General features: G+C 34.3%; 2 protein-coding genes across 2 annotated transcripts; both read right to left on the bottom strand.

Moving 5' to 3' along the window:
• Window positions 1-682: 682 nt before the first annotated feature.
• LOC130828832 (vacuolar protein sorting-associated protein 22 homolog 1) lies at window positions 683-13,415 on the bottom strand. The gene is made up of 7 exons (XM_057694841.1): window positions 13,113-13,415; window positions 12,914-13,024; window positions 3,490-3,625; window positions 3,092-3,246; window positions 2,144-2,251; window positions 1,452-1,545; window positions 683-1,367 (listed from the first exon to the last, which is right to left on the bottom strand). Exons 1-7 carry the CDS (start codon window positions 13,161-13,163, stop codon window positions 1,261-1,263), a joined length of 762 nt encoding a protein of 253 aa, XP_057550824.1. The 5' UTR covers window positions 13,164-13,415; the 3' UTR covers window positions 683-1,260.
• A 1,353-nt stretch (window positions 13,416-14,768) lies between these two features.
• LOC130828605 (uncharacterized) lies at window positions 14,769-15,730 on the bottom strand. The gene is made up of 3 exons (XM_057694569.1): window positions 15,595-15,730; window positions 15,075-15,454; window positions 14,769-15,011 (listed from the first exon to the last, which is right to left on the bottom strand). Exons 1-3 carry the CDS (start codon window positions 15,728-15,730, stop codon window positions 14,769-14,771), a joined length of 759 nt encoding a protein of 252 aa, XP_057550552.1.
• Between the last annotated feature and the right edge of the window lie 11,626 nt (window positions 15,731-27,356).

Here is a 27,356-nt window from a genome sequence, read left to right as displayed (position 1 = left end):
GATCAGAAACCAAATTTTGAGAGATTGAAGGTTGCACTCATCTTTAAAAAATGCAAGAAAGTATATAAAGATTGTTTGAACATGTGCAAAGGAAAACCTCTTATGAGCCGAAGGTTGGAGAACATCAATATCTATGATAAAAGAAGTCGTGGTTGACCTAAGCAAACGTAGGAGAAGCAAATTAGAAGTGACATGAATGAGTCGCACCTCTTTGAAGTCTTGGCTAAGAATAAAACCAGTTAGAAACATCGATTAAACCTATTGAGCAACATTTCAAATTGTCCTGCTATGTGAAATCGACAAAAAACAAAAACACGGTTTCTATTAACTAAAGATACTTATTGTAAAAAATTACTATGTACATCCTTGGAAAAGAGAAAATTTGAAATAGAAAAGCTTTTAAATAAAAAAATCAATTTAATAAGCTTTTTGGCAAAACTTATTTCAAAAAATAAACGTGTCTTATCCCAGATCCGAGGTTTGGCTTTGCTCGCATTTAATAACAGCGAACAAAGCTCTGTGGTTAAAAAAAGTCAAGCATTTTATTTAACAGTGAACAAAGGAAGCTCTGATCAAACAAGGTCAAACCTTTGTTCGCTGTTAGTAACAGTGAACAAAAGTTTGACTTTGTTTGACCTTAAGGGAAATAAATAAATATGATCCTGGAATAATTTATAAAACGTATTAATTCGCAGTTCGTAACTGCGAACAATGATATAGTAAAAAAAAGTCATTTATCTTTGTGCCCACTTGCTAAGTCGAAACATAGATGTTTAACTTTTTTTACCACATCTTTATTTGCAGTTACTAACTGCGAACAAACTAAGTGACTTTTATTTACCAAATCATTTGTTCGCTGTTACTAACTGCGAACATACTCCTAACCTAAGGTATGAACTGCATAGCTTGCTTTTTGAAATTAAGTTTCACCGAAGCTTTTATATTGAAATTTTTTGCTTAAAAACTTATCTTCAAATTTTCAGAAAAAAACGGTTCAAAAGATTTGCAATCTTAAAGGGATCCAACTTTATTGTACTCCCAATACAAGAGAAGCAAAATTTTGCCAATACAGTTGCTATTTTACATTGGGCCTTTTCATTCAAAAGAAAGACCATGGAAAGTGAGAGGAAACTATCATACGTTTCAAGCATTTAACACGTGAGAAAAACATGAATGGAAGTTAATTGTCAAGATATAGAAACTCATGAACCTTCAAATGATTGAAGCTGTACTAAAACTATTTGACATTGCATCTCATTATTAAACAGCAATAGCATCAGCACCAGTTACAGAGGATATGGAAGACACGCAAGGAAACCAATATCTTCGTTTTCCATCTTTGTCGCCATCATCAATCATTGCAAGACCTTCCTGCATACACAAACATAATTCCTTGATCAACCAAATCAAATATTTGGAAGTAGAAACCATTGCAACATATCAACAAGAACTTGCCTCTAACAATGAATCAAGTGCATCAATCGCACGCCCTGCTGACCAAGAGAGACGTCTTTCCAACTCTTCCACTGTAACAAAGCCCTTAGCCTATATATAAAATACAACTCAAGTTAACAGAACAACCAGTACTAGATAGAGCACATAGCATAGACAAATTAACAGTACTACCTAAAAAGTTTATGTCTTGGAGATTTATAGATGATACAATAGCACATGCACAACCATCAGTCTAACATCAAATGTAAGATTTGGCACTTCAACACATTAAATGCTTGACATTCATGAAAAAAAAAATCATATGCTTTCTGTTCTTAATTAGAATGTGAAATAAGATGCATATTCTCACAAGCTCCAAGCACCCTACTCAAAAAAAAAAATCATATCCATGGCTACTGGTGAAAGATGCAACAAAACTGAAGTAGGTCTCGGGAGACAATTAATAAAAATATCAATGAGCTTGATACCGGTCAATACATACTTTCACTCAATGTGAGCCTCAACAATAATACACTAGAGCATATGTATAAGATTCTAGGATTGATCTTCAGCAAACACCTCGTATCTTTCGAGCATCTTTAGATTTATTAAAAAATAAGCGCTATGACAATATAATTGAGAAGATTTGTAGACATTGGATAATTTCAATGTGATTACAATATCAACGAAAAATAATTGATACACCTACCTGAGCGAGCTCCAAGATTTCATTGTGATCCTTGTTCAACTCGGTCGGAACGGAGCGTATGAGCTTTTTCTTACCGATAGATATCACCTCAAACCCGCTACCTAAAACCTGAAAAGGGACACAACAAAGACAGAATAATAGAATTACCGTGCTTTATCAAAAATCATCAATAAATTTAAAGTATACTTGAGAACTAGTTGTCAATTCAAAGGTGGCATTCAACAAGGTACTGGTCGCTAGTCAGGTCAAATTGAGTCGGTTATAATTCATGTAAAATAAAATCATCTAAAGTGGAGCTCAAGATATTTCAGGTTTGTTGCCAATCGTTGATCATTAAGAATAGATCAATTATGACCATACTAATTTTAGAGTCAAATCAAAATTGAATTAACCCGCTAAATAGCTTTAGAATATGGAGGTTTTGTCATCATGACCTTAAAGCTTCTAACAAAAGTTGAGTTTGTTGTAGGAGTAACTCCAGGTCCTACAATGGAGGAATGAAGATTGAGATTCAAAGATACAATTAGAAAAAGAGATCACATCGTAGGGAGAACAAATAAAGGGGGTTTATTGAGACATAGAGAAGAATAACAGAAAGGAGGGATTTTGTTTACATTTCTTAATCTGAAATTACAGCCAAGTAAACAAAAATTAACCTTTTCTAACCAACAAGCCTCCAATTTATATATGCCTATATCAGAGTTTAAGTCAATACAATGATTCAATTCATTTGTTATAAAGTTCAATACATGAATCAATCCATGAATTAAAAATGATACATAGGCAAAGAATTCTTATCACAAATTCATGATTAAAAACAATAATGTTGAGCCTACATGCTCAACGTTGGGCTCCATTTGCACAGCATACGAACGTGTACACGCATATTTACTTGCTTTGACCAAAGAGATAGGTTCTAAGTTCTAACTATAAGAAAATTGACAATACCTTAAGTTTGCTAATAGCACGTAAACAGTCATCCTCTGATACAGGTTCACGAGCATTTTTTCGTTTCTGACGTAGCAGGTTTAACAGCTCCTGCAAGTTTATCAAGCCTCCATTGAGCAGTCTTGTGGCCAAACATATTTCAACAATTTGCACCCCTTTCTCAGCAACAGGTAGATATATTAGAAAAGACCAGATATAGATCACAGGCATCAAACCAAGGGACCAAACACAAAGTTGTACATCGTCATAAGGCAAAGAAAAGTTGCTCAATACTCGTTGCTATGCAGTATTAAACTTCACAAAACCAATCCAAAAACCACAGTAAATGGAAATAGAATATGTATGTAAATTTAAAGATACTTAATTCAACAAAAGGGATGCACTAACATGATACTCACCAAGTTCATAGTAAAAGTCACTGATTCCCAAAAGCTCAGCCCAAAAACCCTTATTTGAGGCAAGTGGGTCAACCCCTACTTTAGAACACATCTCATGGAATTGAGCTCTAAATGTAGGGTTCTTCCGGATATCATTCTGCACAACAAGGAAACATGGAATTATAAGTCTTTATCTCTGTATTGTGCCAAGTAGGGGTCAAATTGTAGTGATGTCAATGTGGTCAATTGATATAACTTAAATCAAGAGAAAAGAAACAAGTAACATAAAAAAAGTGGAGTTAGATAACTCGGTAGAAGTAGAGGTTATTCAAAGCAAAGCCATGCGGTTTGAATAATTCCAGCAGCAAACTCAATATTCATTTAATTAAGCATTCCGAGATAATCTCAGCTTTCATCTATTTTCTTACAATAATTTCATCTTTCAATTAACTCTAAATAGGTGTTTTACTACAACATCATTTGCATAAAAGCAGTTAAATAAAATTAAAAAATATAAAGAAAAAGAAGTATAATTAATTTCAAACAATAAACTCAATAATTGAAAAAATGATCTAGTAATTGTGATTACATACTTGAAAAGGGTCTGGAAAAAAAAAAAAAAAAAAAAGAAACGATATTCCATACAGAATTGAAATTGAAACTAATGTTCAAGATCAATTGGAATTAGGCGTTCAATGGGCTAGATAAGGATCGGGTCGGGCTTAAGTAAATATGGACCGGGTTGGATAGGGCCCGTTAAACATAATATGGGCTTTTAAATGGGCCAGGCTTTGAAAGCTCAGCCCGGCCCAACCCCGCCCATTGTTATTACTAAAAATTATTTTAATCCCCGTTTATCACTTTATAATAATTAAATTGAAATACTATTAATAATCTCCATTGACATTATCATTTATAATATTTAAATTATACATTAATTATGTTATTTACAAAGGCCCGTTTTCCGACCCTTATTGAGCCCTTTTATAGCCTGCTTCATTTTAATTATATTAGAGCGCGTTTTCGGCCCGACCCATTCTCAGCTCAGCCCTTACAAAGCCTTCTAAAAACGGGTCGATTAAGGGCTCAAAATGGGGGTCCGACCCATTGAACACCCCTATTTGAAATGCTCAAGATAAACTTACATCTCTTCATAGCTTTCTCAATACAAAAATCAACAGCAAACTCAATAATCATTTAAAATATATTGCCACAAATGAATTTTGTTTGTCTCAAAATAAGTCCACTTCATGGATTTATCAAGTCAATTTGAAGATTTATATATTTACTTTTGATAATAATCCCCTTGCAAGAATTCCAAAGAACTTTGATAAAAATGTTAAAAATAGAAAATGTGTATTTCTTTTCATAAAAAAGAATAATTTGCCAACTACAGCCATCAAGTCTAGTCGTCTTAAAAACTAAAAAAATTACCCAGAATAATCCAACATTTTTATGATTTTCTTACAATAATCCCACCTATTGATTAACCATAAATAATTTCAACTTTGAGGGGTATTTTCCAAGAGTAAACCCAGTAACCAGATGACTTACTACAGCAAGTTTAATTTTTTTTTAAAAAAAAAACATAAATTAAAATAAAATGTCAAAAAAAATGTTAAAAAAATTTCTAAATTTTTTTTATTATTCAGAATTCTTTTATGCTAATTTTTAAAATTTTTCGCTAATTTTAAATTAACTTTCCTTTTATTTTTTTGGTGAATTACCTACTATAGCAGGTCAACAGGTTACCTAAGTTTACCTAGGCAAATACCCTCTAAAATTGGGATTATTCATAGTTAATCAATAGGTGTGATTATTGTAGGAAAATTATGAAAAGGTTGAATTACTCTAGGTAATTTTTCCTAAAAATTACAGCTTTGAAGTTTAATTTTTACAAACTACAGCCTAAATTAAGAAAGTCGTCATCGATACAGCCAAGTCACCGACATCCAATGACTTAAACCCCATATACCCTTTGACCTAATTTTTACCTTTGACCTTGACCAAACTCCCTTATACTAACTCACTTGCGTACTACACCCCTTCACAACCTTCTTACCTCCCTTTCTACCACCACCACCCATTACCATAACTCTCCCTCCCCTCCAACATTTTCTCTCTCCTCCTTCTTCAATGTTCCTTCCATGGCAACTTTCATCCTCCTCGATCTCTGCCCCCACCCTCCCTCTCCACCATCACTATCACCACCACCTCCACCTCTCACCATAACTCTCGCTTTAATCTATTATTTTCTCTTTCCTTCACCTCCCTACATCATTTTCGCTCTCCTCCACCATAACCACCATCATTACTCCACCATTATCTTCACCCAAATTTAAAGTGAGACAAAAATTTGATTTCATCCCAAAATCAAAACTTCTACTTAAAAAAAAAACCCAGAAATAAAAACTAAAGAAAAGCCCATTATAATTTCATTAAAAAATTAAAATTTATGGGTTTAAAGAAAAAGTGATCAATTCTTTCACTCTTTTAGTACCTGAAGTGAGTGAGAAGAAGATGAATAATTAACAATAACATCTTGAATTTCATCAATAAAGAAGAAATCATCATCTTCTTGTTCTTGTTCCTAATGTTCAAATACAAAGTTAACGTTTTTTTTATGTTGTAGTTGACTTAAGAAATTAACACTTTTCGCAAAAAAACTACACAATTCTAATAAAGATTTTAGGTGAAGATTATAATTGTGTTTTACAGAATTATAGAAAAGAATTAAGGGACAATTATTAGTTTTATCAATAGTAGGTGAAGGTGGAAAGGTGGTTATGGAAAAATGATGGTGATTATAGTGGAGAGAGAGAAAATGACGAAGGGAGATGAAGGAAAGAGAAAATGATGGAGGAAAATGGGAGTTATGGTGAGGGATGATGATGTTGGAGGTGGTAGAGAGAGGTGAAATTGTTTTCATAGTGGGTTCAAGATTTTAGGTTGAATTTTCACATTAATGAAGTTGAAAAAAGTCTTGTTGAGTTGCATGGGATGCATTTACTGCTGAACAACATACCCAACTCGAACCTAAGAAGAAAGTTCTAATGGTTCAAAAGGGAAAAACGTTCATGAAGCCTGGGGCTCGCAAGAAAAAGCAACAAAAAGGCAAACAAGTTGTTTCCAAAGCTCTAAAAAAACTAAAGGTTGTTGCAAAGCCAAAAATGGATGCGAATAGCAAATGCTTCATTGTAATAAGATCCATCATTGGAAGAGGAATTTCCCTAAGTACTTGAATGATAAGAAGACTAGTGCTTCTATTTCATGTATATATGCTATAAGAGTTAATTATGCAAGTACTATTTTATGGGTATTTGATACTGGTTGTGATTCTCACACTCACATTTGTACAAATGTACAAGGACTAACAAGAAGTAGGAAGCTTGCTAAATTAGCGATAGAATTGCGCGTTGCAAATGGTGCACAAATCTCAGCTGCAGCATTTAGAATTTATAGTATACTTTTACCTTCAAGATTAATATTAGTACTCAAGTAATGTTATTATGTTCCTAGTATTAATTGAAAACATCATTTTTATTCATGAGTTGGATAAGGAAGGATATTCATTTACAATAAAGGATGATTGTTTCTCAATTTATATGAATGATATATTTTATACCAGTGTTAATAGTTATAATGGGTTATATTTACTCAACAAAGAGAATAACGTTCTTAACATCAAAAGCAAGAAACATCGAACAAAAACCCAATTATGGCATTATCGTTTAGCCATATCAACTCAAATCGCATTCAAAAGCTGAATAAAAAAGGATTTCTACCATCTTTTGACTTGCCGAGGCATCTTTGAATCTAGTAGGTTCTTCATACTCTAAAATTATTATTTCAAAATTTTCAGACAATAAGAAATCCATACGTCGATGGGATGCTTGGTCAATGTGATTCACATCCATTTGCTGCATATCTCAAATTTCTTCGAGAAAGATATTACTCCCACTTATCTTTTTGGAAATGAAATTTTTTTCCAAGAAAGTATCATTTTTAGCAACAAACACTTTGTTCTCATAGCGATTGTAGAAGTAATAGCCTCGTGTTTCTTTAGGATAACCTACAAAGAAAATTTTCTACCATGGGAGCGAGTTTCTTGATTGTAAACATTTTACATAAGCTTCACAACCCCAAATACATAGAAAAGAAAGACTAGGAAACTTTCCTCTCAATAACTTAAAAAAGATTCTGATCTACTGAGTTGGGCGGAGTCTAGTTTAGTGTAAAACCAGCAGTTCCAAGATCATATCCCCAGGTTACTGGAAGGCAGCAAGACTTATGTTTCATTAAGTAACTATAACCATATTAACGTAAATCATTAGTGAAGGTTACCCCCCTAGCTTTTGTACTCATTGGTCCACATACATCTGTATGCATTAAACCTAAAAGTTCACTTGCTCTTTCTCTTTTTCCAGTAAAGGGTGATCTTGTCATGTTTTCTGTTAGACAAGATTCACATATATCAAATGATTCATGATCAAAAGATCGTAGAAGTCATTTATGTAACCTCTGAATGCGATTTAAGTTGATATGGCCTAAACCACAAAGCCATAAATAGGTTTGATTTGTATCGTTTGTTGGATGTTTCTTGCTTCTATTTTAAAACTTTATCCTCTTTATTGAGTAAATATAACAAATTTCAGAACTATTAGCACTGACATCAAACATATCATTCATACAAAATAGAGAAACAATCATTCGTTATAATAAAATGAATATCCTTTCTAATCCAACTCATGAATAGAAATGATGTTTTTATTACACTTGGAACATAATAACATCTATTGAGTATTAATATTAATCGTGAATGTAAAAGTAGACTATAAGTTCCAACTGCTACTGTTGAATTTTACAGCGTTCACAACGCGCAATTCTACCTCTATTATAGTCAGCTTCCTACTCCTTGTTAGTCCCAGCACATTTGTACAAATGTGAGAACCACAATCAGTATTAAATACCCATGAAGTAGTACTTACATAATTCACTTTTATAAAATAGATACCTGAAGTAGAAACACTAGTCTTCTTATCATTCAAATATCTGAGGCAATTAATCTTCTAATGACTGATCTTATCACAATAAAAGCATTTGCTACTCGCAGCCATTTTTGATTTGCAACCTTTGGATTTTAAGAAGCTTTAGATACAACAACTTGTTTTCCCTTTTTTTGCATCTTCTTGCCAGCCCCAGACTGCAAGAAGTGATTTACTGCTGCACTGGAACCTAGTTTGTGCATAAATTCTCATACTACTAGCTATAAAGATGGCCTTGGCAAGTCAAAACTCTGATAAATGGCTTGGTTCCATGAATTCTGAAATGGAATCTACGTTTAAAAATTAAGTATATGACTTGGTTGATTTCCCTAACGGGGTAACACCTACTGGTTGCAAATAGATTATCAAATTGACAACAGACCAGGAGGGAAACATTAGCGTTTTCAAAGCAAGGTTAGTGGCAAAGGGTTACAAACAAGTTCATGACTTGACTATGATGAAACCTTTTCACCAATAGCAATGCTTAAATCCATTTGGATACTCTTAGCGATTGTCGCAATCTATGATAATGAGATTTGGCGAATGAATGTAAAACCGCTTTACTGAATGGTTTCTTGGAAGAGGATGTGTATATCACACAACCAGAATGTTTTCATGATCTAGAAATCCTAAGGAAGCATGCAAGCTAAAAAAATCCATTCATGGATTGAATCAAGCATCTCGGAGTTGGAATCTTTGTTTTGATGAGGCAATCCAAAAGTTTGGTATTCTAAAAAATAAAGATGAACCTTGTGTTTACAAAATGTTTTGTGAGAGTATCATTTTCTTCTTGGTTTTATATGTTAATTATATATCACTCATAGGAAACGATGTTCCCATGCTTGACTCGATTAAAGAATGGCTACAAATTTTTTTTCTATTAAAGACCTTAGAGAAGCTGAGTATATTTTGGGGATTAAGATCTACAGAGACAAGTCTAGATGATTGATTGGACTTAGTCAAAGAGCTTATATCGATAAGGTTCTTACAAAGTTCAAGATGGAAAACTCAAAAAGAGGTTTTCCACATGCAACATGGTTTATCGCTAAGCAAGACTCAATGTTCTTCGGATGTCGATGAGATTAAGCGAACAAGTAATGGATCTTATGCTTCAGCAATAATGTCTATTATTGTATGCCATGATTTACACTCGGCCAGATGTCTCATATGCTTTGAGTATGTGTAGCAGATACCAATTAAATGCAGGTGACAATAGAATGCAACTAAGAATATCCTAAAGTACTTGAGAAGACTAAGGATCATTTCGTAGTGTATGGAAGAGAAAGTGAACTAAGGGTTGAAGGTTACACTAATGCAAGTTTCCAAACAAACAAAGATGACTTCGAATCTCAATCTGGTTTCAACTTTTGTTTGAATGGAAAGATCATTAGTTGGAAAAGTTCAAAGTAAAGCATAATAGCTAATTCTACAATATTGGCTAATATATTGTTACAGCTAATGCATTACAGGAAGTAATATGGATAAAGAAATTCAGTTTAGATATGAGTAGTACCTAGTGTTGAAAATGGGATTGTCTCACATTTGATCGTCAAGATGCCATCGCTCAAAACAAGAAACGAAGATCACATTCAAAATCTAAACACGTTCTCAGAAAGTTTCACATTATTCGTGAGATTATTCGTTGAAAGGATGTGAATATTTGTAAAATTTGTACAGATAGCAATATTGTTGATCCGTTAACTAAACCTTTGCCTCAACCCAAGCATGAGAGTCATATTAGGGTTTTTAGGTCTGAAGCATATAGGAGAGTGGCTTTAGTTGTGTACTATTATTCTAAAGATTAGTCACAAATGTAAAGACATTTTATTATGTTTGTTTATGTTTATCAATAAATATGATTGTTCTTATATTATTATGGTTTGGTATTAAATAAAATGTCCAAAGTATTTAATAACATTCAATAGGTTTGTCAAAATACGTGATTTGTGAGAATCCAATAAATGAACCGAAGTTATTAAAAGTACTATTTGTCCCTAGTCGAAATCATTAAGTTAGACATAAAAGATAAAAGGACTAGATTGCAAGTTGATCGATAGCGTAGTTTCATGGGTTATAGGACCATAGAGATTTCTAGTCGTTTACATAGATATGTATATTGACACATATTAGATAGACCTTCTTGGTGTTCTTCAATATGTTTGAATAATGTCATTGTTATATCCGGTGGATTGCTTTGACACGAGTATGACACTATTCTCATTTAATAATTAGAATGCTTTGACATTCTCAAACGGTGTGGCGTAAAAAGAGCTTATAAAAAAGTGCTCAGGTTTCCTAAAAGTTAAATAGGAGTTTTGGTTATACAAGACTGAATAGAAACAGCTATTAATTAAGATTGGTGTATTGGGCCTCTTGAAGTATAAAGACTGAAAATGCATGATCGTGCTCAAATGGATTAAAGAGTTAACCATTTGTTTCGACGGTTCATACTCAGATTTCTAGAGATAAATTTGAACCTTAGTATAGATGACGTGAGTTGTTATTTTGCTATCAACAAAATGGAATTGACGTATCAAGGGTATGATACTATACTATAACTGATAATTCATATTATGATATGCATGCGATTCTATTTAGATATTAAGAAATAGTTTCTTGCAATTCCACTTTACGCATTAGTATTCCTACAAGTGTTTCTTCCTTGGATTAGTTCTAAGAGAGTAACTTCTATTTCTTTTATTACTTATTACCTTTTACTTTATTATTATTGCTAGTAATTTCACGTTTAATCATGAAATCAAGTTGGCTATCTTCTATAATATGTACTTATTTGTTTTGAGTGTAGTTGTTAGAGTTAGCAAGTTCATATCATGAATTCATACCCTTTGTTATGTTTAAGCTTCGACTCCATCATATGTGAGTAGTTTACTTTGGCTAGGCTAGGAGCCTAGGACTTATCACCATGTATATGTGGCTTATGGTTTAGATTTGTTTAGCTATCATCCTAGTGTCATTGGATTGAGTGCCAGAGTTGATTTTCATCGGTAATCCAAGCTTAGAAATCATTTATTCTCCATAAGAATAAGTAGGTATTGTGGTTGGAGAGGATGAATGTATGCTCTATATCTTGAAATATCTGTAGCTCCATAACAATAGACGGTGGAACATGTTTTGGAATGCTTTTGTTGCTCGAGTGAAAACACTAGTATTTAAGATGCACTTTTCCTCATAACCGATACCCATGTCCTTAGGTTAAAGATTAGTAACAACTATTTTGGTTAGAAGACCTAGAATTTGCCTCTTTATTATATTCTTTATTTAAATTATCCTTGTATTGCTATTGGATTTAAACTCATTTAGTTCTTTGCATCTATTTGTTGCTTTACGCCTTGTAGTAGTTATTTATATTTTCTTATTGAGTTGTTTTAATATCACCATGAATCATCTATATATGGTGTATAGAGTCTTGAACCGGCTAATTGATTCAAAACTCTTTAATATTCCCTCATTTGACTCATACTTGTAGCGTGTACTCAATAACGTCGTGCACTTAAAAGTATAACTACTAAGGACAAAAAATCCCGAACGATTAAGCTTCTGCCTTTCCATTAAAATACACTTAGAAACGCCAACCCTAAACCCCAAACCATTCGGCAAATACAAATAACCCCTAAAGATTAGAACTATACGTAGGTTTTGTATCAATAAGTCAATCAATGATAAAGCTACATAAGTCAATCAATGATAGTAAAGGTCTTATGAAGTTTGGTTATACACAAAAATGAACATATAGTCACCATTAACTACATAACTAAAATTACCCATCTCCGAATAATAATTGGAGACTAAGATTATAGAATATAATTGGATAGCAGAGGCATACAAAGAAGAATGATTCAGCACTAACTTGACACAGAATACTAACATTTGGATTAATGATAAAGGACAGTGTGCTTAAACCCTCCATATGACAAGCCACAAGCTCAAATAAATATCTCTTGATTCTAATAGGCTATCTAGTAAAGGGCCGGAGCTACTAGTGGGCAAAGGTAGACTACAGCCCTCTCAAGAATCAGTATCTATGGTATTTGTCTACATATTATTCTATCTATACGTTTGCGTCTCAATTCTTACTCGTCTTGATGTCAACGTAACAAAGTTTAGCCTAAAATTCTTACAATTTCCGATCCTCATAAGTCATAACCTAAACATCATACTGTAATGTTGATATGAAAAGTGTTGTCCTAGCTCACCTTAATTTATGATCCAACTCGTCAATTCACTCATCTTTCAGAAAAGCATTCGTTCAAACATCAGTCAATGCAATCCCAATTTATCAAAAGTATAATATTCGAATTCAAATTCCATCAAATCCCGTGAAAAAAAAATAAAGTAAACCATTAGATGATAGATTGAAGAAGTAAAAAAAGGACATATACCTTATGTTTACGAGCAAAATCCTCAAGTTGAGAGCGAAAAGTGGCTAACTGCTCCTTCATAAGATCAGTTCTCAATTTGGCTACATTTTCACCGAGTAATCGGTATTGATCCTGTGTAGTATCACTTTCAAATCAACTAATTTCAAATGGAAGAAAAACGGATGCTAGTATGGAATGAAAGAAGCAATGAAGAACTTGCCCTAGCAGCAGCAGCTGTCTGTAAACCTCCAATTCCAGGCCTCCGCCTCATTCTAATTTGAGGTTGATGGAAAAGAGAGAGTTAGAGGAAAAGTAGGGCAGCCTCGGCCGACGGTGAGACACGAACGGTGGCCTCAAGTGATGAATGATGTTAGGCGATCGACTAGTGGAGGTATGGCCGGAGAAGATGAAGCGGTTTTGCAGAGAGAAGGGCCTCAGGAAGGTATTACGCGTTTGCTGTAGAAGCTTCTCACGAATGAGCGGTTACATTGTTCAGATTATTGGAAGAGAAGTCTCTCCTCGGGCTGGCCTATTTTATTATAGAAAAAAAATGAAAAATACACTCCAAATGCACATTTAGCATGCGTCACGTAGGGACCGAGCAAATATTGGGATGACCCTATTTAAAAATTTTTTTTTTTTTTAAATGAACCTCAAAATTAACATAAATTAAAATCAGTTAAGATTTAAAGACCTTGAAGAAAAAAATTCATACAAATCTTTTTATTGACTAACCTCGTATCCCATCTAACTACTAAGTGGGCTAATATATTGCCGTTTATTTTGACACAACTACACCCAAAACTAGAGCTGTTCAAATGTGACCCGACCTGAAAATCCGAACTGAAATCGAAAGTTAAATGACCCGAATATATGTTTCTTTTTTAGGTTTATCGAACCGACATTATCCGAACCGAAGTTGCGCCAGAACTGATTTACGACCGAAAATCGTAAAATCGAACCCGAACTGCGACCGATTTTTATAACCGACATATAACCGTTAATCGAGATTACCCGAATCTAATATTGACCGACCCGAGTCATACCCAACCCGAATCATGCTCAAAACTGAACTTGATCGGCTAAAACTGACTTAACCCGAACGAATTTTTAATCGAAATGCTATAAACCTGAACCAATTTTTAACATAGAGGTATGATCAACTCATATTCAATCATCTTATTAGTTAATCTAATAAAGTAATAGAAATTTTAATAAATTAAATTTTATACATACATGGTTTCATATATTTAGAGTTAATAATCAATGGTCAATGTTTATTTAACTATTTTTAATCAATTTAGATGAAAAATGATAAAACTTTAATTTTAACTTACAGTCAAACAAGTAAAAGTAACAAAGTAATAATCACTAATTGATTTGCATTTTAACTATTTTGCCTTAACTAAGAGGAATCTTATCATCAATTAAAAAATGTCTAACAACTTAATCTGATATTGACTCGATCTATAGTAATTATTAATTCGTAGCAGAATTATACTGGAAAATAATACCCGAACCAATCTGTACCCGGTAAAACCTAACCAATTATTAACCGATGACAGTCCGAGACCGATTGAGTACTCGACGCGAACTTCAACCGACACTGAACTGATGCTATAGCTCAAATAACTGATCTTCAACCGAACCGTGACTAACTGACCTGACCCGAGTGTGACCCGCCGTAACACGCATCCGAAAAATAACCGATCCGAAATACAACTGAACTGATGACACCCATCCGAAACCAACTCGATCATCCGAATGAACACCTCTACCCAAAACCCAACAAACACGTGCTCAAATAAAAAATACAATCATAAATGAGATGAATAGGGAAGAGGCCCTCAACTTTATTCTCAATGGCCGACACAACCTACATGGAATCTCCTTCAAGATGGACATGGCTATACCCAAACCTCACCTCTAACTCAATACCGTATAGTGCAGCAGCAGCCTCATACACGTCCACGGCCCAAATGGAGTGCACACCAGCCACCAGCACCTTCCCATTATCATCACAAATGACACCCCCCAGACAATGGTTTGCTCTTGTAGCCACATTAGCATCAAAATTTACTTTTACCCAGCCATAATTTGGAGGAGACCAGGCCGTGAACTAAAGTATGCAAGTAGGATGATGTATCATGACCTTCGGGGAATATATATTATAATCAGCTACGAAACGAATAAAATCAGCAGCCAGCTTCACCGGATCACCATTGTCACCTTCAAAAACTTGTTTGTTGCGATAGAACCAAGACGCCCATAACGTCACACATATGGAGGTAAATTCCTCTTTTGTTGTATGCCTATGGATCCATAAGAGGAGCTCAGGAAATGAGTCATGTGGGACATCTACAATAAGGAAGTAAGCAGCATGTTGCTCCCATATAATCTTGGCTTTCGGGCAATCACATAGTGCATGAAAGAGAGATTTGTTAGCACCTCCACATCTATCACAAGCAGGAGAGGGCACACAATATCTATTATATAACACTTCTTTTGTAGCCAAAGACCCCTTACATGATCTCCAAAGGAAGTGATGAAGTTTAGGGGGACCTGGGGCATTCCATATTGTTCACCATTGTTTTACATTCGCCACAACATCAAGATTGTCAATATCGGCATTGTGACCAAGAAGGAATAGCCAATATCCACTCTTAATCGAGTAAACACCACTTTTATTTAAGAACCAATACAGGTTGTGTCATTAGGCCATCGCCTAGAGTGGAGTATCGTGAGAATTTCAACTATGGTATCCGAATCAAAACACTGTGATAGAGCATCAGCATCCCAATTAGCATTCTTGAAGTCAATAAGCTCAAAGACCACCATATCAGATCAACTATCACGCTGGGCGTTAAGATCTAACATTTGATGCCCCTTGGGATCCATTTATCGTGCCATACCCTAACATTAAGACCGTTTTTAATGCGCCATCCTAACTAGGGATGGGCATAGGTCTTGGACCCTAAGGGTCTAAACCCGACCCGACCCTAATTTTAGGGGTCTGGGTCCACCTACTTTTGGACCCTATGGATCCGAGTCGAATCTGGGTCCATAATCTTAGGGTCCGGGTCTACACCTTTGAGACCCAGATCCGATATATCTTTTTTTTAAAATTATATATTAGCTATCATGTGTATTTAATTGTTTGATTTGAAATTTTTGTTATATTTTTGAACATTACGTGATTTTGAACTTTGTCGGTTCATGTAATTTAAAATGTGGTCGTTGCATCTATACTTTAAATATTAAAGACTTGATAAATATTTCGTTAAAAGAACTTGAATGTTGGAAAACTTCATATATTTCGCTCAATTAATATAATGTATTAGAAGATCCTCGTTAGTCGAAAATGTTTAACTAATTTTATGCGAATGATCGAAAATTGTTGTAATACCCCAGATTTAGCTTGAAAAAGGATTGATAGACTACTCATATCAACAAGGCGCATCTTCTTTTCTAGGGAGCTCATTTGCTAAGAACTCCACAGTTAAGCGTGCTTGGTGGAGAGCAATTTTAGGATGGGTGACCTCCTGGGAAGTTTTCCCGGGTGCGCACGAGTGAGGCCAAAGTGCGTTGGAAAGACTTGTCACTAGTGGAAAAAATTGTATTTGCTGCTCATTATTTGCTGCGGTTTTTTCATATTCGCAGCAATAAAGAGGAGAATGAATAAGGAAAAAAAAAAAAAAACCTTTAATTGCTGCGGTTAACCAGTGGACCGCAGCAAATAGCGCTTCATTATTTCCTTAATTGCTCCGGTTTTTCATGAACCGCAGCAAATAAACCGGGAAAATAACTTAATTGCTCCGGTTTCCTTTGAACCGCAGCAAATGAGCTTTGGAATTTTAAGAAAACCCGCCATAATCATCAGTTTCTTTTTCACAATAAACCCTTCACAAAACCCTTCATACAAAACGATTAAACTGCCTTTTGTTCTCTCAAACGAACCCATTGAAAACCAAAAACCCAGAACTGTACGTTTGCTACTGCTGTTCTACTGCTGCTTTGTTCTCTCAATCAAACGTTTGCTTGTTCTACTGTACGTGTTCATCTTTATTTTCATTCACAAACCCAGAACAAACGTTTGCTTGTTCTACTGTACGTGTTCATCTTCATTGTCATTCACAAACCTAGAAATCAAAAGTTTGCTTGTTCTACTGTGTTCACAAACGTTTGCTTGTTTCGTGCATTTGCTTGTTCTACTGTGTGCGCATTCTTCAAAACCGTTGTTTGAAACCAAAGGCATTTGCTTGTTCATCTTCAAAACTCACGAATTAAGGTATTATTTCTCTTTTTAATTTCAATAAGCATTGAAATATCTCATTGTTGCTTCTGTTCTTGTTGCTGGTCGCATTTGCTTTGTTCTTGTTGCTGGTCGCATGTGATTGTTTTACACTTATTATTTCATTGATTAGATTATATATTAGTTCAATCTAATCTAGATGATGATCAAAACAAAGAAAACTAAAAAATTAAAATTAAAAATGAAGATGTACGTGTGAAACAGTCGTATTGTTAGAAGATTTTATTAGTCGTTTTTAGCGCCTAATTTTTTTTCTTATATATTTGTTCGTTACTAATTATAATTTAATTAGTGATGGTAGTAATTTGAAAAATCTCTACGATGATAAGAAACTTGTTAATTCGTAACATGATTATGAATCGTAACAAGTAACGTAAACTTTGGAGGTAAAACTTAAAGTTGAGCAACTACCCATAACAGTTCAAAAAAAAAAATTTTAATTATTACCCAAGCATATTATATAACCATGATGGGAGTAAATTAAATATTTCTCACATATACAAGTGATTTTTAAACATGAAGTACAAGTTACATAACTTGTTACATGTACAACAATTTTTACCCAAACTTTAAACTATCTTAGATAAACCTTTCTTATACCATAATAGACCAAATTGAGGACAAAAAACACTCCAAATCAGCCCCAAACAGCAGCTAATATAGCTGTCTCAAATCCCCTTAGTAGCTCCTTGTTCACTTACACACTCAAGCCAATCACACTACCCAAAACCCCTTTTGTTCTACCCAAAGCTTGTGCATCATTACAAGCATGCAAGAGGCAAATATTTGAAGCAAAAGCACTCAATTTTCTGAATTATTATTCAGCCATAAATCCCAACACATTGCTCCCAAGTTCATCCATGAACAAACACTAGAATCCTCTAAACTTTCAATAACTAAAACACCTTCTATTCTCATCAAATCTTCTTCAAAAACCCATCTAAAACTTCTGAAAATTTATGTTTATAAACTCAAATCTCCCATAAAAATAATCTTCATCTTAAGAGCTTTCCATAGACACCAAACTTGAAGAAATCCACCAAGTATAGAGTAAGTGATGTTCATTTCTTTATTCCACTAGTTTTGTTAAAACTTGTTCATGTAAAACATTTTTTTCATTTTTTTACATGAATCTTTCTATAAACTAAGATCATTATAAAATGAGTATTTTATCTCTAAACTAAGAAAATCATCACTTATAAATCTATAAAAATCGGCCACAATAGAAAGTAAGAAGATGTTTTTCCACAAACATATAAATTTTGTTACTTAAAAGGATTCAAGTAAATTATGGGACTTAACTAAGTATGTTGCTCAACATAATAAGTATACTCCAAATATGTTAAAATCATCACAAGTATTAGTTTGACAACTCTAACTAGGAAAAGTTAAGTGCATGTTAGAAATCCAAAATTATTATTGATTTTTTTTTGGATGAATGCAATATGTTTAGTTGAAGAGTTGGAGTTGAGACTTGAAGGGCAAGGACCCAAAGTTAGAACCACATCTAAGAACGCGTAGGAGCTTACGTGGGAGCTTACGGAATAATTATATAGGCTTGGAGTCGAGGTATGTCACATGGGGTGATTTTTAAAGGATTTAAGAACAAGTTGAGAATGTTTGTGTATAAACTTCTTTTTAAAAAAAAAAAAAATTCCCAAAGTGAAGTTCTTAAATCTTGAAAAATGATGTGAAAATGATAAATTTGAGTATGGAATAATTTATTACATGTATTATTATTGTGGGCATCTTGCATGTTGATCTTATAAATTATTGTATGTTTAAAGGCATGTTTAACACTACTTTGTGAAAGTTATTGTGATGGAAATGATTATATGAATTTGAAAACATTTTAAATTCATTTTAAGAGAAATTTTCAGTAGCCATATGTTAAGAAAATTTCTTGGATACTTTTTGTTGAGATTATTCGTTAAATTGATATTTTAATGGATTTTAAGGTGTTAAATACTCTTATTATAAAACATGGTATTAGATGAACTCTTCATCATCAAAAATAATTAATAAAAACATATTATAATGTCTCCAACAAGATTTGGCCAGAATATATTTAGTTTTGAATTTTTTTTATAATTTTTGAATAATCGTTAAATTGTTTAACGGTAAATTGTAAAATGATAAAATATAAAATAATTACCAAACAAAGACATATGGACTTGAAATTTTTATCACATACTTATATGGACAGTAGGTAAAATTGGTAAAAGTTTGGGAAGATTTCGTTGACATTTAAGGACTTTAATAATTTTTACTCGTTTATTAATAATCGGTAAGTTTGAAAACGGTAAAATATAAAATAAATACTAAATGACGTCTTTTGGACATGAAAATTTTATGAGACACTTATATAATCAGTAGATACATGTAAAAAAATTTTATATGGATTTTCGTGACCATATATGGACTTAAATAAATTTTATTCGGTTTATCAGTAAAATAACGATATTAATTATTAAAAATACTCCACATGATTTTTAATGGTTATTTAAAATTTTATACTCCTTAAAATAGCTTCTAGAATATCATATAATTTTTTTATAATATTTTAATCGGACTCAAATAATTTTAAAGCTATTTTATTTTATTTATCGATAAAATGTCTATACAAATAATAAAACATCATACATGAGTTTTATAAGTTCAAATAGCCTAATAAACATGTTATATGACTTCTGGAACTTTGGTATAATTTTATAAAATAAATTATTAATTATTTACTAATTTATCAAATTAATAGAAAATGTTTATTTATTAAAAAATGTAATATTGTTAATTAAATTTGGGTAAAAATAAACCTATATAAAAAATTATATTTATATTAATAACCTACTGCCTCATAGTATAAATTAAGTTTAAATTAGATGGTTTATAAATTTTACGGATTTAAGACACCATTTAAATAACGGTAAATACCCAAATTGTCGAAAATAATTGTAAGATCGTTATAAATTCGCATAACCAATTATAATCTGATGGGACAACCTTAAATTCATTTTAAATAAGGTATTATAATGACTTGATTAATTTGGGCCTTGTTGGAGAATTAATATGTACTTTGTAAATCAATTACCGATTTTAATACCTGCAAAACTCTCTCGTATTTAAGAAAATAGTGTTTTATGAAATCTTTTGTCGTAAGGATTTTATAGACTTATGAATCATATTCTAGTTGTTTTGAATGAATTTCAAAACCCTTTTAGTTATATTTACTTTGAGAAGGATTGAAACGAAACATTTTAGTGGTTTCCTTAAAAAAAAAAATCATATTGAACTTTAATTACTTTTTGTTACGATGCATTTCCATACATGCTAGTGATGCCCCAATATAATACAAAGGTTATGTTTAATGATATGATTATGCTAAGCATGTTTTACCCATGTGGGAAATATTATGATTTGATTTTGCTAAGTTGCAAATAAAGTATGTTTTGCTATGTGCAAATAAAAGATGTTTATCATATGGAAAAAGTTAATATTTTTGACTTTCAAATGCTATTAAGATTACAAGATATATATTATGTACAAAAAAATGTTTTAGCCTAAATGGCGGGTACATATGCCACAGCAAATGTTGTGTGCATGATTAAACGGCTCACCAATGCTGAGCGGGTATTGTTCACAATACCATTGTGTTACACTTGCCGGACATGTCGCGGACGGTAGACCGACTACCAAACGAGTCACAGGATGACTCACAGAGTACCCATGTAAACTTATGATATGAGTTTGAAATTGATTTGGATCCATTGAGATCTTATGATTTATGATGAAAAATGAGAATTTGAAATGACTGTAGAGCCATTGAACTGGATTTGAATCATAATATGATTTATCAAATGAAAAAGCATATTTCAAAATGAATTTACTCAAAAAAAAGGGTTTCAATAACTTGTTTGACGGACACCAGTGTGTTTATACTCAGCCTTTTTGCTGATACTATGCTTTGTATGTTTTTCCAATGGTTTTGTTTTTAGAGTAAACCCCTATGGCACCTCGACGGAGAATGGATATGCGAGCGGAAGATGAATCTGAGTTGGAGTATGACTCCCCTTTGTTTAGATCTCGTTATTTTATTTGAGAGACTGTTAGTTTAGATTTAGACTATTTTAAGGATGTCATTTGAACTTTGGACTTATTTCGATTTGGTTGTAATTTTCCTATATTTTGGACAGTTAAGACTTCCGTTATATTGCTTTGGTTTGGTTCAAGTATTATACTTGAATATTGGTTTGACCTTTAAGTAACCCCTTAATTGTGTTGGCAAAAGTAAGCTTCCGCTTGATTAATACTAAATTCCAGTTAGTGTTTGCCTTCATAATTCGAGGCGGTTACAACGTGGGTTTGTAAATATCTAAATTTGACAAAAAAAAGAAGTTTTCAAAGATTTAATTGCATATAAAATATTGTTTATCCAATCTTGATGAAAAAAATATAAATGGGCATGAGAAATGAAAAGGAAATTTGTTTTTAAATAATAGTTAGTTAAAGATATAAAAAAAAAAGAAAAGAAAAGAAAAAGAATGTGCCACCAGTTCCATATTTGTGAAGATAATTCTTCAAAGTAGCATCTTCTTCAGGAGACCATGGCCCTCTTTTCACATTTGCTTTATCACAACAAGGTGCTCTTCCCATTTTTATTCCACTAACAAACAACCCCTTATTATTAAACAACAGGATTTTTATTTGGTTTTGGGGTTTTTATAAATGTAATAGTGACCCTTGACTTAATATGACTTTGGTTTTTTTTTTTAATTTATTTTTTTTTTATAATAAATTAATAAATATTTTTTATTGAATACAATATACAATAAATTTAAAAGTTGTAGTTGTGTATTATTGGTGTTTGTTTGTTTACTTTTCCCTTGGTATATACTTTAAAGGATAAACCTAGTCAAACAATTTTACCACATGGATTGATCACTTTTTTTTCTTGTTATAAAAGGCCTACCTAAGAATACGAACTAAGGGAGATGTGGAGGTTTGTTGCTTTTTGTCACTCATACAACTATCAAATTTTGAATTCATTAAGAAAATTAGTAGATCATAAGTCAAATACTTTGACTTATAATTTAAAATTAATTTTAATTCGGATGTTTTGATATTTGTTAAAAATGTGGTTTGTTGTTAATTGTTATACTTATTAGAATTATAAATAAGTATATATGTTTAAAAGTTGTGTATTAATTTTGTTTTGAATCAATTAATCACACTAATTAGGATGACAAACGATCGTTCTTGGATGTATGGAAGCATTGAATCGTCGGAATTTATTGATGGCGTATTAGAATTTTGTAGTATTGCGGTTGAACATCAAGTTAGGACGGGGGGAGTTGGTTTTTATTGCCCATGTGTCAGTTGTGGCAATGTATCAAAGGTAGATAGTGTTGATATCCTTAGGGAGCACATACTTCGACATGGGTTTAGGCCTCAATATCATGTTTGGGTTTGGCATGGTGAGGAGGGAGTTTACAAAGAGAAAAGTGTTGTTGAGGACGTCAATAATGTGGCCGATGTCAATGAGGATGTAGTAGATCATGTTGATGGGTATGAGACAGATGAAGAGAATTTCGATGAGGATGTGGATCGTGTTGATGAGATGATGGAGGGAGTCGAGGATGAGTTAGGAAAACGTCCTTGTGTTTTTGACTTGTTGACAGAGGCTTCTCAAAAGCCTTTGTACCCTGGATGTACAAAGTTCACCAAACTAACAGCAGTGTTGACAATTTTCAACATTAAGTCAAAGTTCAATTGGAGTGACGCTAGTTTCACAATGTTATTAGAAGCGTTAGGTGAGTTGCTTCCTGAGGGAAATGAACTTCCAAAGTCGACATATTATGCCAAAAAGCTCATGTGTCCTTTCGGCTTAGAGTACCAGAAGATTCATGCGTGTCCGAATGATTGTGTGTTGTATCGGAATGAAAACGAGAACTTAGAAGAGTGTCTTAGGTGTGGGTTATCGCGCTACAAGCGTAAAGGGGCTCGGGATGCTAAAGGGCCCCCGGCAAAGGTATTGTGGTATCTTCCAATAATACCTAGATTCAAGCGCTTGTTTTCTATAAAGAAAGATGCGTTAAATTTGAGGTGGCATGCAGATAGGGTGAAGAAAGGTCACTTGCTCACACATCCATCTGATTCTCCAGAGTGGAAGAGTATTGATAGGTTGCATAAGACTTTTGGGGATGAGGTTCGTAATTTAAGGCTCGGACTGTGTACGGATGGAATGAACCCGTTCGGCAATCTTAGTTCTCAACATAGTACTTGGCCGGTACTTTTAGTGATCTATAATTTGCCACCTTGGTTGTGTATGAAGCGTAAGTACATAATGCTTTCGCTTCTTATCTCGGGTCCTAAACAACCTGGCAATGACATAGATGTGTATCTTGCACCTCTCGTTGAGGATTTGAGAAAGATGTGGGATGAAGGCGTTTCAGTGTTTGATGCATATGCTAATGAGGAGTTCACCTTGCGTGCAATGCTTTTATGCACCGTTAATGATTTTCCGGCTTATGGCAACTTATCGGGGTATAAGAACAAAGGGAAGAAAGCATGCCCGATATGTATCGATGACATGGAATCCACGTGGATTCCTAAGTGCAAACACGTATTCATGCACCATCGAAAGTTCCTCCCACGAGACCACCAATATCGTAAGAAGAAGAAGTTGTTCAATGGGGAGGTTGAGGACCGTGTAGCTCGTCGACCGTTGACCGGTTATGAGGTTTATGAACAGGTTAAGGGAGTTGAGACTGTATTTGGTAAAACGGGGCAAGTGCAAGGAGGTGAAGGCCGATTATGGAAAAAAGAATCAATCTTTTGGAAGCTTCCATATTGGAGAGATCTACAGGTTAGGTATTGTCTTGACGTTATGCATATAGAGAAAAATGTATGCGATGCCATACTCGGGACTCTCATGAACATTCCGGGTAAGACAAAAGATGTTAGGGCCGTGCGAGATTGGTTTGAATGTAAGGATCTTCGTCTGGAGTTGTGGGCACATGTTAAGGTGAGTAAGAAAAGAAATAGAGCTGATGATGAAGTTGGTGGCAGTAAGAAGAAGATGCTTAATGACAAAGTTTATTTGCCTCCAGCTTGCTACACATTGTCCAAAGCAGAGAAACGGACATTTTGTGAGTGTTTGTATGGCATTAAGGTTCCGTCTGGGTACTCATCCAACATGAAGAGATTTGTTAGCCTAAATGGTGAGCTGAAGTTGGGAAGCATGAAATCTCACGATTGCCATGTAATGATGCAAGTGTTCTTACCAATTGCAATCCGTGGAATACTGCCAAAACATGTGAGATATGCTATTACCGAGCTATGTTCGTTCTTCAACACAATTTGTAGTAAAGTTCTTGATCCCTTTAAACTTGATGCACTTCAACTCGACGTGATTGTAACTTTATGCAAGTTTGAGATGTATTTTCCACCTTCTTTCTTTGACATAATGGTTCATCTTATTGTCCATCTCGTTCGTGAGATCAAACTTTTGGGTCCAGTTTTTTTAAGGTGGTGTTATCCTTTTGAAAGACACATGGGTGTTTTACGAAACAAGGTGAGGAATCCAGCACAACCCGAGGGGAGTATGATTCAAGGCACTGTGAGCGATGAGATTAGTAACTTTATAGCCGAGTATTTGGCCATGGCAAAGCCTATTGGACTTCCCACCTCTAGACATGAAGGAAGGCTTGAGGGAAAAGGAACAATTGGCTCCAAATCGGTCACACCTCCTCGAGAAAGCCTTCTACAAGCACACTTGTATGTGTTGCATCATATTCCGGAAGTTCATCCTTTTTTGAGTGAGCATTTTGATATATTGCGCGCAAAACATCCTTCTAAAGGGGATAGGGCATTGATGCAGTTGCATAACAAGACGTTTATTAATTGGTTTCATAATCGAGTAATATGCGAAGAACTCAAGGGTGTATCCGAAATTGTTAAGTGGTTAGCTTTTGGTCCTCGTGATGATGTCAACAAATATGAGGGTTACGATGTCAATGGCTTCACATTTTGGACTGAGGGTCAAGACAAGAAGTCATCGTATCTACAGAATATTGGGGTTTCTATTTTGGCGTCATCTACATTTTACGCGAGTGCGAAGGATCAAGCGCCGGTTGATGCTAAATTGGTATACTACGGGCGGGTACATGAAATATGGGAGCTTGACTACTCTACTTTCAATATTGGTCTTTGCAAATGTAAGTGGGTAGATAATAATCGACGATGCATAAAAAATGACGACCCTTGTGGATTCACTCTTGTAGACTTAGCTCGTTTGCGTGATAGTGAGGAGCCATTCATACTAGCCACATAAGCCAAGCAAGTATTCTACATTGTAGACCCGTCTGATAAAAAATGGTCTATTGTTGTACCGGGAAAAAGAAGCATTCTTGGTATAGGTGATGTTGAGGATGAGGAAGAATATGAAGCTTTTGAAGACTCCCCTCCCTTTATCAATCCAATATCAGTGGATCAAGATGATGTAGATGTTGGTTATATGCGTGTAGATCACACGGAAGAAATACATTTGAATTAAGTGATTCACAAGGTATGAATTTAAAGCTTTTAAAAGTTTTTTTGGCACTTGGTTTGTTTTGCATGAAACTTTGCACAGAACACTTATTTGTTATATATTATTGTGTTGAACGTACGTATTAGAATTGTAAATCATAGTCATATTCTTAATATTACTTAGCTTATGTTCTAATATATTTCTATTCATACTCTTTCAGGTACTGATATATAATGCATCTATTCAGAGACGAAATTGTCCCCGAGATTGAGACCTCGGATAATGAGCATCGTAGTTACGACAGTGAAGAGGACCAAATTGTGAGATTCGAGCGTATGGCTGAAGACGCTCCACCTCTAGACAATGATTTTGAGACTGAAGACGCCCTACCAATGGATGCTCCCACTACCAGTAAGAAAAGAAAAGGGCGAGGTCCTACGAAAAACCTCAAAGTCACGGAACCAATGCATTTGGAATACAATGCATTGGGTCAACCCTGCGGAAAATGGCGTAGGCAATATGGAAAACAAGTGGGCCTATGTATCCGCAAGATTTCCATATTGCACGCATGGAACGAGGTTCCAGAGGGTTTGAAAAACTCTCTATGGAATGATACTGTGGTAAGCAACTTTACTATTTTTACTCATTTAGTTTCATTTTAAAATTAATTTAATTGACAGTAAAAAATATAAATTTTTTTTGTAGAATCTTTTCCACATCGAGAGCGATGAGGACAAGAAGAATGTGTTTCTTTCAGCTGTTGCTGAAAGATTCAGAGATTTCAAATCCAAGCTAGTAACTGGCTGGATTACGAAGACCCGTGCCCGTACGACCAAAAAGGTCAAAACGGGAAACGAAGGTGGAGAGCAAGCACCTTCGAAGATGCCCTACGAAATATGGGGTCACATATCGAAGAGGGATTGGGAGGCCTTTGTTGCCAAAAGAACAACTCCCATAGAAGTTGTAAGTATTTCATATTATATTATAGTTTACCAATTTGAATTTACTTCTTTTGATTCAGTCATTAAACTAATACATGACATTCGATTTCTATTGATTAATTAGAAAAAGCGTGGTAAAGCTTCAGATTCTGCAAGCAAAAGGAAGTTTTACCATCGCTTAGGCCAGAAAACGTACGATGAGGTCCGAAAAGAGTGGGTGGATGCGGGTTTATACCCCAATCAAAGTTCATCCACACCCTCATCTACGACTACCTCCGCATCCGTACATACTCTTGCTGGAGATCGGGTGCGTGATTGGTATTGCGGGCTTCATTCCCGAGATGCAAGTGGTAAATTTACCATTAATGATCCGGGAACGAAGAAGGTTGCTGATGCTGTGGTGAGTTTTGAAATTATTAAGTATATTCTTCATTTGTTTTGTATTCTTTGGCTTTGATGTACTTATACTAATTACTATATATGTCACTTTTTATTTGAACAGATGGGCTGGAAGGAAAAAGAAGCTACGAGGGAGTTCACCCCAAAAGGCAATGTTGACGCATTGCATATGGTCTTAGGGAAAGACCACAGTGGGCGGGTAGTCGGAAAAGGAGGCGTCCGCGTGGGGTTATAGAAGGCATTCGGCAAAGAGTGTGTTGCTACTCAATCCCGAACGGCACTGCG

This window comes from Amaranthus tricolor, chromosome 12 (genome assembly GCF_026212465.1).
Source record: "Amaranthus tricolor cultivar Red isolate AtriRed21 chromosome 12, ASM2621246v1, whole genome shotgun sequence".
NCBI classification, from domain to species: Eukaryota; Viridiplantae; Streptophyta; class Magnoliopsida; order Caryophyllales; family Amaranthaceae; genus Amaranthus; species Amaranthus tricolor.
This window is presented reverse-complemented; position numbering and strand designations above follow the sequence as displayed.

What these genes read in the sequence shown, in the direction of transcription:
- LOC130828832 (XM_057694841.1), bottom strand. Translation starts at nt 13,163, where the DNA reads ATGAGGCGGAGGCCTGGAATTGGAGGTTTACAGACAGCTGCTGCTGCT. An exon ending in AGACAGCTGCTGCTGCTAGG is followed by an intron (nt 13,025 to 13,112) that starts GCAAGTTCTTCA and finishes GATACTACACAG; the next exon opens with GATCAATACCGATTACTCGG. An exon ending in AAATCTTGGAGCTCGCTCAG is followed by an intron (nt 1,546 to 2,143) that starts GTAGGTGTATCA and finishes TTTTATATATAG; the next exon opens with GCTAAGGGCTTTGTTACAGT.
- LOC130828605 (XM_057694569.1), bottom strand. Translation starts at nt 15,730, where the DNA reads ATGGTGGTCTTTGAGCTTATTGACTTCAAGAATGCTAATTGGGATGCT. An exon ending in ATGGCCTAATGACACAACCT is followed by an intron (nt 15,455 to 15,594) that starts GTATTGGTTCTT and finishes GGAATGCCCCAG; the next exon opens with GTCCCCCTAAACTTCATCAC. An exon ending in CTGCTGATTTTATTCGTTTC is followed by an intron (nt 15,012 to 15,074) that starts GTAGCTGATTAT and finishes TGCATACTTTAG; the next exon opens with TTCACGGCCTGGTCTCCTCC.